The sequence below is a fragment of the Papio anubis genome, chromosome X, assembly GCF_008728515.1.
Source record: "Papio anubis isolate 15944 chromosome X, Panubis1.0, whole genome shotgun sequence".
Taxonomy (NCBI): Eukaryota; Metazoa; Chordata; class Mammalia; order Primates; family Cercopithecidae; genus Papio; species Papio anubis.
Window position 1 is genome coordinate 19,787,935 of NC_044996.1, and position 13,524 is coordinate 19,801,458.

General features: G+C 41.7%; 1 protein-coding gene across 2 annotated transcripts in view; it reads right to left on the reverse strand.

Annotated features, from left to right (window-relative positions):
- Nucleotides 1–5,465: 5,465 nt before the first annotated feature.
- The window catches only part of PLAC1 (placenta enriched 1), a 149,359-nt gene continuing 141,300 nt past the window's right edge, over nt 5,466–13,524 (reverse strand). For both annotated transcript variants that reach the window (XM_021932698.2, XM_031660718.1), the window contains exon 3: nt 5,466–6,367. In XM_021932698.2, the coding sequence (XP_021788390.1) occupies nt 5,671–6,309 (639 nt within the window). In that variant the 5' untranslated portion in view covers nt 6,310–6,367 and the 3' untranslated portion in view covers nt 5,466–5,670. The remainder of the gene's footprint in view (nt 6,368–13,524) is intronic.

A 13,524-nucleotide genomic window follows, 5' to 3' on the forward strand; every position in this document is an offset into this window, starting at 1 on the left:
GTTCCCTCCATGTTGTTGCAAATGACAGGATCTGATAATGTATTTCTTATAAACGTGTGTATGTGTGTGTGTGTGCTTAGTTTAATGCTTGACTAAGCCTTCATTACTTGTGAAGGAGGGACGGGTGTATTTCTATGCATCTCCAAAGTGGGCTATAGGTTCAAAGTAGTAAGAAAAGACTTTTTGCCCTTAACATTTACATATACTTTACACAGTTTTCTAAAAAACCTGGTTGGCTACTTTCAGGCTACGAGAATAAAAATTTAGACGTTACTTTGAGTTTCCTTTTATGGGTGAAAAATCTCGCTATGGCCCTAAGTTTTAAATATTTGACAAGCAATTATCATAACAAACGGTTTCAGACATTTTTGGCTTTCCCAGAGATTGAAAGGTGAAAATGTTCATTTCTTTTGTTGGCAATGAAGCATTTCATCTTATTATCACAAATATGATTAACACTGTTATGGATTTTTATAAATTATGTCATCTTAAAAATTAAAGAACATTACCACAGTAAAGGAGAAAAACACTCTTTTGAAGTGGCATTTTCAAAAGGCAAATGAATTAGTCAATTTGAAATGCAGGTTTTTCACAAGGTGTTTTTATCTTCCCATCTTTAGAATGGTTCCTTTAGCTTATGGGCTCCCACGCCCTTTCTCAGTACCAGTCAGTCAGTCAGTCACCTGGATTGACCATCTACTGGGTACCTTCACCAAGTAATGGAAAAGCAAGGCAAAACAAACAGGCTGGGCATGGTAGCTCACGCCTGTAATCCCAGTACTTTGGGAGGCCAAGGCGGGTGGATCACGAAGTCAGGAGATTGAGACCATCCTGGCTAACACAGTGAAACCCCATCTCTACTAAAAATACAAAAAATTAGCCAGGCGTGGTGGCATGAGCTTGTAGTTCCAGCTACTCAGGAGACTGAGGCAGAAGAATCACTTGAACCCGGGAGGCAAAGGCTGCAGTGAGCCGAGATCGCGACACTGCACTCTAGCCTGGGCGACAGAGTGAGACTCCGTCTCAAAAAAAAAAAAAAAAAAAAAGCAAGGCAAAACAAACAGGAGACAGCCCCCACCCTGCCCTGCTCAAGAAATATACAATCGAATTGAGAAGATCAAACATGCACCTGAAATGTTTGAAGAACACTTTTTACTGAGTAATGATATGTCCAAGCCAACAAGTGCAAATTACTATTGAATTTTGAAAAATTATGCCCAATTATCCTGAGACATTAACCCATGAATGACCCTTGACCACATCTTTTTTTTTTTTTTTTTTTTGAGACAGGGTCACTCTCTGTCACTCACGTTGAAGTGCAGTGGCACGATCTTGGCTCATTGCAACCTTCACCTCCTGGGCTCAAGCAATCCTCCCACCTCAGCTTCCCAAGTAGCTGGGACTACAGGTATGCAATGCACCACCATGCTTGGCTGATTTTTTTTTTTTTTTCGTATTTTTGGTACAAAAATATAAAAATACAAGCTGGTCTTGAACTCCTCAGCTCAAGTGATCCTCCCACCTCGGCCTCCCAAAGTGCTGGGATTACAGGCATGAGCCACCATGCCTGGCCTGCATCTTTGTTCTTACTGTTTCCTTTGCCTGGGATGCCCTCCCCCTACATCTTCACCTGATTCAATTCTACCTCTCACTTCAGGTCCAATTCATAGGCTCCCAATTCTGTGAAGCCTGTGCTTACTCCCTCTTGTCATGTGTTGTACCGGAGACTATAGTCTACCCAACTCTCCTCCCTAAAATTTCATGAGTCATACTTCTTCCGTATCTCTGATCACTTCTCTTCTATCTATTTTGATGACTGTTCTTCTCCTGCCCTTTTCCTAACAATGCCATGAGGATTGAGTATTAGAGAATTCTCTTTCCTGCACTCATGTGATTCCCCCAAGGCTTTATCTCCCAGTAATTACATTTCTTGAGCTGATTCCTGGACATATCTACTTGGATGTCACTGTCATCTCAAACTCAATGTGTCCATCCTAGATTCATCTTCCCCCCATCCTCTACCATCACCCCAATTTCCTTACTTAAATCCAGGGCTTACCATGCCTTCTGAGCTTCTAGGGCTCTTGATGATGACATCTTTGAGTCAACATCTTCTTTTTCACATATATCCAGTCAGACAAATCAGAGCATAGCTTAAGTCTTGTCCTCCATGAAACCTGTCTCTTTGCTCTAAGGCCTGGAGCTTTCCACGCTCCAAATTCAATTTCTCTCTTAATCGTGAATGAGGCTTATGTAGACATTTAACTGTTTCCTGTAGGCTAGAATGAATGAAGTCCTGTTGTTCTTCACTTGAAATGGGTCTCATTTTCTTCTCTTCCTACCCTTCAACTCCTTCTCCCATCTGCTGTCCTTATCTCCTCTCACCTAGGTGAGAGCAATAGCCCCCTAAGCAGCCTCCCTCCAACATGGTGCACTTGTCCACCCTGTTCCAGGGGTTATGCCCACAAAGAATACTCTTTATCCTCTTCTCTGCTTAGGCAAGTCCTCCTCATCTTCTAACAGTAGGGTCATTGCCTATCTCTACCAAGAAGCCTTCCTGGATCTTCTAGTCCACATGGAAGTCTCTCTTCTCTGGGAGTGAGTTTTGAGCATAGAGGGGGAAAGTGGACTTTGGTGCTAGACAAACCTGGGTTTGAGTTTCAGTGATGTCATTTCCTAATGGTACAATCTCCGTTTCTCTGAGCCTTCGTTTCCTCATCTATAAAACAGAGACAATCATTTTCATCTTGTAGAGCTGTTGTGAGGATTAAATGAGATCATGTATAATGTGTCTGACACATAGTAACTCCTGTTATTACCGTGGAGGTCTTGAGTCTTTTCCAAGGCTGATACATTATGCAACTTCAGGGTAAGTCTGTGAATATCACCCTTGCAGTTGTGAAATGCTCAACTTGCACCTCGTAGCCCAAGTCTAATGTATCTAGTATTGATTGTTTGCAAAGTTGCTTGCCTGTGTTTTAGTATTAAACAATTTGTTAGCTTCTGAAGAGAGGATGGCAGGGGGGATGTGCTAGCTCTCTTGTACACAGTCTCATATACCACTCATGCTCTAGCCCCATCACTCACCACCATCACCACCCTGCTACACTACCTCCATTGTATTGGACCAGACCACTGGCACGTTCTCGGATGACCTCGGCCCAAGGACTCACGTCTATGCACAGGCACATTCTCTGGACTGCGGTAGCCTCTATAGCCTCTATCTCTGTAGGCCTCTCTACTTGTCTCCCTCACCCCAATTAGACTGTGTCAGTCTTGTTCCCCACTGCATCCCCAGCATCTAACATAGTGCTTGGTGCATAAGATGGGCTCAATAAACATTTGTTGCATGAATACACTGTTTTCAGGGATTATTACTTAGTTTTCCTCAAGAAGAGGCAGGGGATTTTTAAATTTAACTGCTCTGTTTCTTCAACTACCATGACCGAATTTCTAAATCTACCCCCTGCTGAAGCACTTTGCCTATATTAAATGTGCAAACATTGTGTCAACGTTGTGTAATTTTAATTAATTTATCTTCGAGACAGGGTTTCTGTCATCCAGGCTGGAGTGCAATGGCACGATCACAGCTCACTGCAGCCTTGACCTCCCAAGCTTAAGTGATCCTCCTGCTTCAGCCTCCCGAGTAGCTGGGACTACAGGCACACATCACCATACCTGGCTAATTTTTAAAATTTTTTTTGTAGAGATGAGGTCTCTCTATGTTCCTCAGGCTGGGCTCAAACTCCTTGGCTCAAGCAATCCTCCTGCCTTGGCCTCACAATATGCTGGGATTACAGGTGTGAACCACTGTGCCTGGCCAAATTAATTTATTTTTAATGACAAATAAAAATTATATATATATATATGGTGTACAGTATGATGTTTTGAAATAGTCTGCTTCTTAATAGGTATGTGGCCTCCGGCAAGTATCTTAATCACTCTGTGCTTCAGTTTCCTTATTTATAAAATAGATATGAGAAGATTATTTCTCTCACAGGTTGTAGTGAAGATTAAATGAGATGCTTTTACTATCTGGAATGTGTTCTCTCCAAGTCGTCCCAGGACTGGCTCCTTCTTCACATTCAAGACTGAGTTGAAATGACAAGTCCTCAGAGGCCTTCCCTAAATACGCTGGTCCCTTCTCCAGTTTATCTCATATCACTTTATTTTAGGTTCTCCATAGCATTTGTTGCAGTCTGAATATTTATTTATTTATTTTCTGTGTGACCTCAATTTTTCTGAGTCCCTTTCTACTCACTGCCATATCCTCTGTGCCTAGGACAGTGCCTAGCATGTAGTAGCACTCAATAATAAATTTCTTTCTTTCTTTTTTTCTTTGAGATGGAGTCTCACTGTGTCACCCAGGCTGGAGTGCAGTGGCACGATCTTGGCTCACTGCAGCCTCCACCTCCCAGGTACAAGCGATTCTTCTGCCTCAGCAGGCGCTCCAGTCGCCCACCACCACACCTGGCTAATTTTCGTATTTTTAGTAGAGATGGGGTTTCACCATATTGGCCAGGTTGGTCTCGAACTCCTGACCTCAGGTGATCCGCCCACCGTGGCCTCCCAAAGTGTTGGGATTACAGAGGGCGTGAGCCACCGTGCCTGGACTTTTTTTTTTTTTTTTTTTGAGACGGAGTTTTGTTCTGTCGCCCAGGCTGGAGTGCAATGGCATGATCTTGTCTCACTGCAGCCTCCGCCTCCTGGGTTCAAGCAATTCTCCTGCCTCAGCCTCCCAAGTAGCTGGGATTACAGGCACCTGCCACCACTCCCAGCTAATTTTCATATTTTTAGTAGAGATGGGGTTTTACCATGTTAGCCAGACTCGTCGTGAACTCCTGACCTCAGGTGATCCACCTGCCTCGGCCTCCCAGAATGCTGGGATTACAGGCATGAGCCACCACTCCTGGCCTCAATAATAAATTTCTGTTGAACAATTCACTTACTCTTACTCCTCCCTTTCTCTCTTCCTCCTCCCCTCTCTTACCCCTTTGAGAAAGCTAATAACCAAACTTGAGCAAAAATTTTCTGATCATAGGTGTTGGGGGAGAAAAACTCCTTTCAAAGCACTATCAGTCTGTGGCTAAAGCATAAGCTCTGGCTCTTGGCATCAGGAATTTACCATCCAGCTGGTGGGTAGTGACGTGAGTGCTTCTTAGAACCATTGATAGTTTATAATTCACCAGTGCAACCTATGCTTTTTGTGGATAAAAAGTGACACAGTTGTAGATTGAACTAAGAAACGATGTGGCTGAGTACTAAGTTAGTGGTGCAGAGTGTAAGGGAACTGGGGATATAGACAGAGGGTCAATTGCGGAAGGTTTTCTTAGAGGAACTTGACGGAGAGGGAAGTCATCCTAGAGAGAAGGGACCACGCACCAATGTTTGCAAACCACTTAGAAAAATGCCTGGCCCATACTGAAAATGAGATATGTGTTTATTAAATAAAAATGCCCAACATATTTTTATGCGATCAGAATTTTATTTTTTTTTTGTTTACACATGAATATAAAAATATAGAAAAAGGCTTAATTCATGAAGTTGCTATAGGTTGCTCTTTCTCAAAAGTGCTCACATGAGGGCCACAAGAGCATTTATTTGTCAGATATTTGTACACTATATACTAAGTCTAGAAATAGCATCTTCAGGAGACCCCAAACCTGAGGATCACATGGACCCAATCATATCATCTACGTGAAGAGACCAATCCTCAGAAATATCGAGAAAGTGAGATGGCTGCAGAGGTTGGGCCTCCTGAGCCCCTGCTTGGTGACAAGGGTCCTGGGTATGCTCTTCTTCATTGAAGACACAAGGTGGACAGTCGCAATTGGGCCTTTGGCTGGACTGTGACAAGCTGAACACCTCGTAGCATTTCTCATCCTTCTGGGCTATGGCCCTGCTCTGGCTGGCTACTGTCATGGAGCAGGGCTTGGTGAGCCATGGGGACTTTAGGGGTGCAGCACATGACACTGGGATCACAAACTTAGATGGCGTGCCCTTAGAAGAGTAGTGTATTTCAGTGCTGTAGATAACCATGTCCTGAGAGACAGCTTTGACCCTGATGCCACATTCAGTAACACGGTAGGTGAACTGATAGGCGTGTGGCTGAACATGGTTTGGGGGACAACCCAGGCCCAAGTGTAGCTCATGAAAGTGTACACACACATCGTTGTTTAGCATGAAGGGGTGCACTGTGACCATGAACCAGTCTATGGAGCACAGCACAGTCATTGGACTTTGTCCTGAACAGGCGGAAAACGCAGAGGTGAGGAGGATCATCACTCCTATGAACTTAAAAACTTTCATCCCTGCAGCCAATCAGATAATGAACCACAGGAAACAGGAAGCCGTCCAGTGAGGATTTCTAGAGGACACAAAAACACAAGAGGCAAGTCATCTTATTTTCTATTGAAAGTTCAAACGTGATATATTTTTTAAGCAAAAGGCTGTTCCTAAAGCATTAAGAAGAGGAAAACACTCATTCGAGAGAGAACTGAACGTTAATTTCATTGTTGGAACTCAGGTGTTTATGGACGATTACAATGGCTTTTTAAAGTGACTTTCCCATGATGTTCTAGTATAAAATACATATCCCTAATATGTAGAACAACAGTTTACACTGATCAGGACTGGCATCCTTTTGTGTTTAACGTCAAGACTAACCCAAAACAGAACAGTTTTTGTGTCAAACACTGAATAAAGAGATAGGAGATAGAGTTTAATTCAAGATGGCAATACTTGCCTCTTTAGGGGACTCAATGTCCTCTCATAGACCATACTAATGAACCCTTCCCTATTGCTTTTTTGTTGTTGTTACAACAAATTTGATCAAATAAAAACCTATGAAGGAATTGTGGTTTATTCTTATCAACCAAATATTGAAATTTTGCCAAGTGGCTTACTTAAAATGATCATACGAATACTTCATAAACTGGCAGTGGCATCATAAGTCATTATGACCAATAGAGTCCCTGATAAATTCTTTGGGACACCTTGTAAAATACTGAAATTGTGGAAACATAAAAACATGCTGGTTTTGAATTTTACATTTTTCAATGCATATTACACATGAAAACTACTGTAAACATCTTATATTAAAGAAAGGGACCAGGTTGTGGCGACTTATGCCTGTAATCCCTGCACTCTAGGAAGCCGGGGTGGGAGGACTGCTTGAGCCCAGGAGTTCAAGAGCAGCGCAGGCAACATAGTGAGAGCCTGTCTCTATAAAACAATACTAACTGAGCGTAGTAGTACACGCCTGTAGTCTGAGCTACTCAGGAGGCTGAGGTGGGAGGATTGCCTGAGCCTGGGAGGTTGAGGCTATAGTGAGCCAAGACTGTGCCACTGCACTCCAGCCTGGGCAACAGAGACAGACTCTGTCTCAAAAAGAAAAAAAAAAAAAAAAAAAAAAAAAAGGAAGAAAGGAAAGAAAGAAAGAGAGAGGGAGGGAGGGAGGAAGGGAGAGAAGGTGGATTGAGTTTGTAGTTTACACATTGATTGACAAGGTATCTCCTTAAATCTTTGCTTTACATTCTTTTATTTTCTCTAGCTTTTTATGTTTTCTTTTTCAATAGAAAGCTCTGTGGCCACTTCCTAGTCCTATTGCTTCTAGCTCTCAAAGAGTGGCAGGCAGACCAGTGAGGAGAAAAAGCAGTGCTAGGAATAAGTATCTAAAACATGCTGTCAGAAGGAGGTAACAGATGAAGAAAGAAGAAAGCAAGAGCAACATCATCCAATGTTTTCCAACTCAACTTTCATTTTACAAGTGAAAATGACATAAATCACATAGTAAAGCGCCTAAAGTTTGGAAGGAAATGTACATGCATATAGGGATTCACTTTCGTTCCCTGCTGAGATAAGTAACCCCTGCACAAATTCATTCTTTGACTCATGTTTGTTGAATGCCTACTGTGTGCATAGCAATGGGCCAAAAAATGTCCCAAGACATTTCTCTCCTTTTTCCCCAGTTGCAAAAATGCAGCTCTTTCTCTTCCCTTGATAGTGACGAATTTGCTGCATTGTTTAATGGAAACCATGGCACAGGAGCCCACTAGAAAAATGCACTGGCCTGGATGAAATGTTTTGTTTCTGATTGGCACAGATTGGCCTCACTGTCTTTCACTCTGCCATTAATGATTCCTTATTCTCTTAGGGGTGTTGGGGGTGTAAAAGAGAAGCCCCACACGTCTGCCAGGCTCCTTCCTTTCCTCTTTGTTCCCTCTGAAATGTCTCTCCTGGGACAACTTTTTTGGGGTTTGTTTTTCACAAAGCAAAAGTAGAAGCAACAGCAGGAAACAAACAAAAACCTACCCCCTTTCTCTCCCCTGCACCAAAAAACCCCAAAACAAACAAAAAGGAAACAACAATAACAACACAAGTAAGTAAATTCTGATGTGAGCTGGTCCTAGATGACTCAACAGTTAAGTAAAGAAACCACCTGCTCTGGAATACTGCATAACATTTGCTGAGGCATCTTTTGGAAGCTGAGATAATCACTCCATCACTACTGCACTACTGTCTTGGTCTATAGAAGACCACCTTGTCCTAAATGTGCTTTAGGTGGGTTTTCTTTCCCTTCCTGCCTCTCTCTTTTTCTCTCTCTCTCCTCCTTTCCTTCTTTCTTTAACATCATCCCACAACCTGGGCCTAATTGCCCTGAATGAAAACCTCCTCCTTAAGTAGTTCTGGACTAGGCCAAGGAAACAACTATTTTTGTTCAAACCCCAAAATTAACACCCAAGTTTAAGGCTACTCTTTTCCAGAGAGCTAAGCCATCCATTTCCTCCCCCTCCCTCAAGCATCTTTCCTGTACTCCTTCTCCTCCCTCCCCAAAGATAATCCAAATATAATTATAAAATGTCTAGAATTTCTGAGAAATGAGACTGTTGTCCCTCAAGCAATCATTTTAGACTACCTCACTTCCCACCCCCACACATTCACTTCTTGTATTATGTTGCACTGAGTCAGTCTCAAAGGAAGGGGTTCAATAACGTCGTTGAGTTTAGGGGTTCATTTAGTACAAGTCTCCAAATGTGAACACGGCAGAATCCGTTTCCTCTGATTTTCGTAAAGCCAAGAACAGCTCACCATGTGATAGGAGAAACAAATGAAGATGACTAGGCGTGTGACAGCATACCCTTGAGCTCAGATAAAGCTTAAAGAGGAGGTCACTGAGACCCAGGTTTAAGGTTGCTCATCTCTAAGGGGAGAGAAAGGAGATTAGGGGGAAAGCAGAATGTACTTTCTAATGAGCTTGCAAATGAGCTAGAAAAGCTCATTGGCTAGTTAGAAAGCTAGCTCATTGGCTAGTTGGAAAGCTAGCTCATTGGCACACTTTGGGACTTACTCCTTGCTGAGAACAGATCCTCAAAGCGGGGCAGCCTCCCTTCTGCTACTACCTGCAATTCCTAGTGAAGGGTAGAGTTGTGTGTGTGTGTGTGTGTATGTGTGCGTGTGTGTGTGTATGTGTGTGTGTGTGTTGGGGGATGGTTATTATCATTATTTTTTGAGATGGAGTCTCGCTCTGTGGTCCAGGCTGGAGTGCAGTGGCACGACCTCAGCTCACTGCAACCTCTGCCTCCCGGGTTCAAACAATTCTCCTGCTGGGACTACAGGCACCCACCACCATGCCCTGCTAATTTTTGTATTTTTGGTAGAGACAGGGTTTCCCCATGTTGGCCAGGCTGGTCTCGAACTCCTGACCTCAGGTGATCTGCCTGCCTTGGCCTCCCAAAGTGCTGGGATTACAGGTGTGAGCCACCACACCGGGCTTGGGGATGGTTATAAGTCATTCACAACACAGTGTGAATTCATCAGCTGACTTTTCTAACACCTTGCTGAGATGTACTGGAAGAATGGGATCCCAAACAAGGGAGGGAGAAAGTGGGCTCTAGTTATTGCGGGCAGAGGGAAAAGAAGGCTGAGGGGCTAGAGATGGGAAGGAGATACCAGAAGAGAGGGCTGTGTGGGGGTGCCCAACTGAAGGTATTTTTAGCCATCATGCGGGCCATGCACAGTATCCCAGGAGCTGTGGGCAGACTTCTATTTAAAGTCTTTAGAACTCTTTAGAGCTGACGTGGAGTTGGGGACTGGGGAAGAAAAAAATGCAAAGAAGGGTCCACTCATTTTGGAACTACTGTCCAGCTTCTTGGGGAGTCCTCTGGGCTGAGAAAAAAAAGCAGTCTCAGGGTCTGTATTACTGTGGCCCCATTTTAACTTGATTGCAAATTAGTCCTGCAACATGCCCAAAGCAATGAGCTTAGATGCATTTGTATAGCCAAGTAGGGCTCAGCTGTTGGTACACAGCGTCCTGAACTGAGCTATAGAGAGGTCAGGCAAACCCAGAGCTTCTAATAACACCTGGATGCAAAATGTTTGCTTTCCTTGAAGCCACAGAATACAAGTAGCTTTCTGTTTTTTTGTAAATGGAGTTTATGCATATACATTTCCCACTGGCTCCTTTAACAGAGTTTTCCTCTTTCCCCTTTTTTCAAGAACTCCCTAATAAGCCTTAATAAATTCTCTACATTAAAAAATCATAAAATGTTTCATTTTGGGAATATAAACTGTATTTCCTTTCTTCCCCCATAAACACATATGCTCTTTTAATTAAGTTCAGAAAAATGCCAGTGTTTATGTTTAAGAGCTATCTATATCAGTCACTGACAGTGGTACAATCTGATTAGCAAAGCCAGACTGAGATCTCATAGTACTTGTGAAACCAAAACAGCCCTTTTCTTCTTATAGACAGGAAGAGAATGGATTGGCCCAAACAAAAAAAGGAAAGAGGAAGAAGAGCTACTACTTAACTCCCCATCATTAAATTTTTTATGCTGAAAATGCTGCTTATAAAGTTAAGCAGTTGTGCTGTTTTTAAACTGACAAATAAAAATTGTATACATTTATGGGATACAGTGTTCTTTGTATACATGTAACAATGATCTATGTATACATTGTGGAATGATTATTTTAGATCAAGCTGGTTAACACGTCCATTGACTTATTTTAAGAAGTAGAGAGTGGAGTGGAAGGGGTAAGGGGAGATACTGGTCAAAAAGTAAAAAGTTGCAGTTAGACAGGAGGAATAAGTTCTAGTGATCTATTGCACAGCATGGTGACTTCAGCTAATAATAATGTACTGTATATTTCAAAATGGCTAAGAGGGTAGATTTTAAATGTTCTTACCATGAGCTCTATTTTTTAATGTTTTATAATAAAGAGATTGAATATTGGTCTAAGCACAGAGCATTTTTAATCTCAGGACCCCAAAAAAATCCTTTTAAAAAGAGACAAAAGCTGAAGTCCAAATTAGTTATGTGATGCTAGAGAGTGAATTGAGAAGTGTAAGAGAAATCGCTTTGAAAGCAGATGGGATTTTTTGTCTCCCCATCTCCTCTGATGTCGTTAGAGACACGTATGAACTCTTTGCATGAAGAATGGGAAAGGGAATTAGCTAAACATTTCCACATCTGGTTTTGGAACGGTTTGGAAAAAGAATTCACTCCATAGGCTCCTGGAAGCTTTTTGGGTCGACAGTTATTTATTTTTAAAATTCAGTATACTCGTGACAGCATAGTTATCATTTGTATATTGTTTTCCCAGAAACTTGTTGTCAAAACAAAAGGAAACAGCAGGGAAAAGGAAACTCCAAAGCAGCATGCAATTATCTCAGGGAAATGTAACTGTCAGGGCTTTGATTTGCAGCAAAGTTTGTTCACTCTCTTGCAGCTGATTTAAAGAAAAATGAATCTGAGTCAGATTAAAGATTCTTTTACAGGACAAGAACGGAAAAAAAGGAATCCTAACACTTTGTGGGCGCTTTAGTTTAAACATTCAAGCAGTCAAATTCTGACTGTGCCCTGCAAACTATCTCAAGGTTTGAGAGCCTTTAAAAATGGAGGTTCTTTTTAAAGCCCAGTTTTAAGGAATTAGTTGGTTCACTGCTCTCAAAGAAAGTGACAATTGTGATTAATACTAATGATGTTGAAAGTACATTAAAGTGAGTTAGAAAATTAAATAACTGCTTTTGTAGAATTTACATTAATTTTAAAGACGCTGAGACTGGTTCAGTTTTCCAACCTCATGAAGCACAGTGTTAAAGTAACCGCACATTATTCATCATTTTGTGTGGAAGAAGAATTATGAACTGCTAATACTTAACAATGTCCATTTTCTCGGCAGAGAAAAACACCTTGACCGAACCCTAAAAAGGCTTCATTAAAATTAAACTAAAAAGCAGTCATTAAAAATTTATTTCTGATTCTAAAAGTAACTGCAGAAAAATTGGGTGCTGTTGAAAAGAAAAAAGAAGGAAACACCCTTCTCAACCCCCAAATAACCATTGTTAAAATGTTTTATATATTTCGAATTTGGGGGGAAAGTATATGTCCACATATATGATTTGAAGTTATCTCAGGGGAAAAAAAGTCAAGGCTTTTGGAAAGCTGTTTTTAATTTTTGACATTGAATTTTAAAGCAATCAAAGCATTATTTTTGTTTGGGCCATCTGGTTTTGTTCTTATAATCTGTTAAGCTATCAAGCATAGTTTAAATGTCATGGTTCATCTCATACACAAATAAAGGTTGCGAAATAAATAAGAATCCAAGCTCCTTGTAAGAGAGAAATTTCCGCTGGGTCGCAAATTTGGTTACTAAAAGGTGAGTAGTCTAATGTGAAATCAAACTATAATAAGGCTACACAACAAGGATAGACCATGCCCTGACTGAACATAAATATTCCTAAATAAATATAGAAAGCCATACTTTAGAGGAAATTGCAAAGATCAGGTCATGGGAACTCCTCCCCTTTTGTGCAGAGAAGCTGAGTTGGTTGAATTTTAAACTTGAACAAAGAGATGTATTTCATAATTTCCACGAAGTGTGAGGGACATCCCAAATGTATGCTCCTAATTCAGTTTATGTTTTAACAATTTATTTGAGTTTGATTTTTTTCAGCAAACTACACCCTTTGCCACAAAGCCCCAGAGTCCCTTCTCATTTCAAAAGACAAGGTAGGTTTGTGTCTGTGCAGACCTCTCAACTCCACGGCAGCCACGGCCACATTTTTAACCCATTAGTAGTCTCTGGGAGTCTGCCAAAACCAGATAAAGGCCCATTTGCCTGAGGTGATCTGAAATCATCAGAAGGCAGAGGATTGAATCAGATGTTCCTTCAAGGGCTTCACCACCTCTTTGATACACCTGTGTCAATAAATGAGGGCTCTAGATGGCTTCCAAAAATGGTCAGGCACATTCCCGTCTCCCTTTCAAAACTGGGATTTTTGAGTACAGGTTTTCTTAAAGTGAGATGCATGCATATGGCCCCTTAGGTGTGGCCTAAGTCCAAAATAAACCACAGTTGACTTTATAGGCTACTTGGCTGATTTTTCACTGACTTGACCAGAATGCATCTTTCCAAAACCCAAAGCTACCTTGTGTATGCCCCACCCAGAATGTGGTCACTTGGTGCATGTGTATAATGCCCTGACTGAGGCCATTCACCATCGTTTGGCTCCTGAGAGGT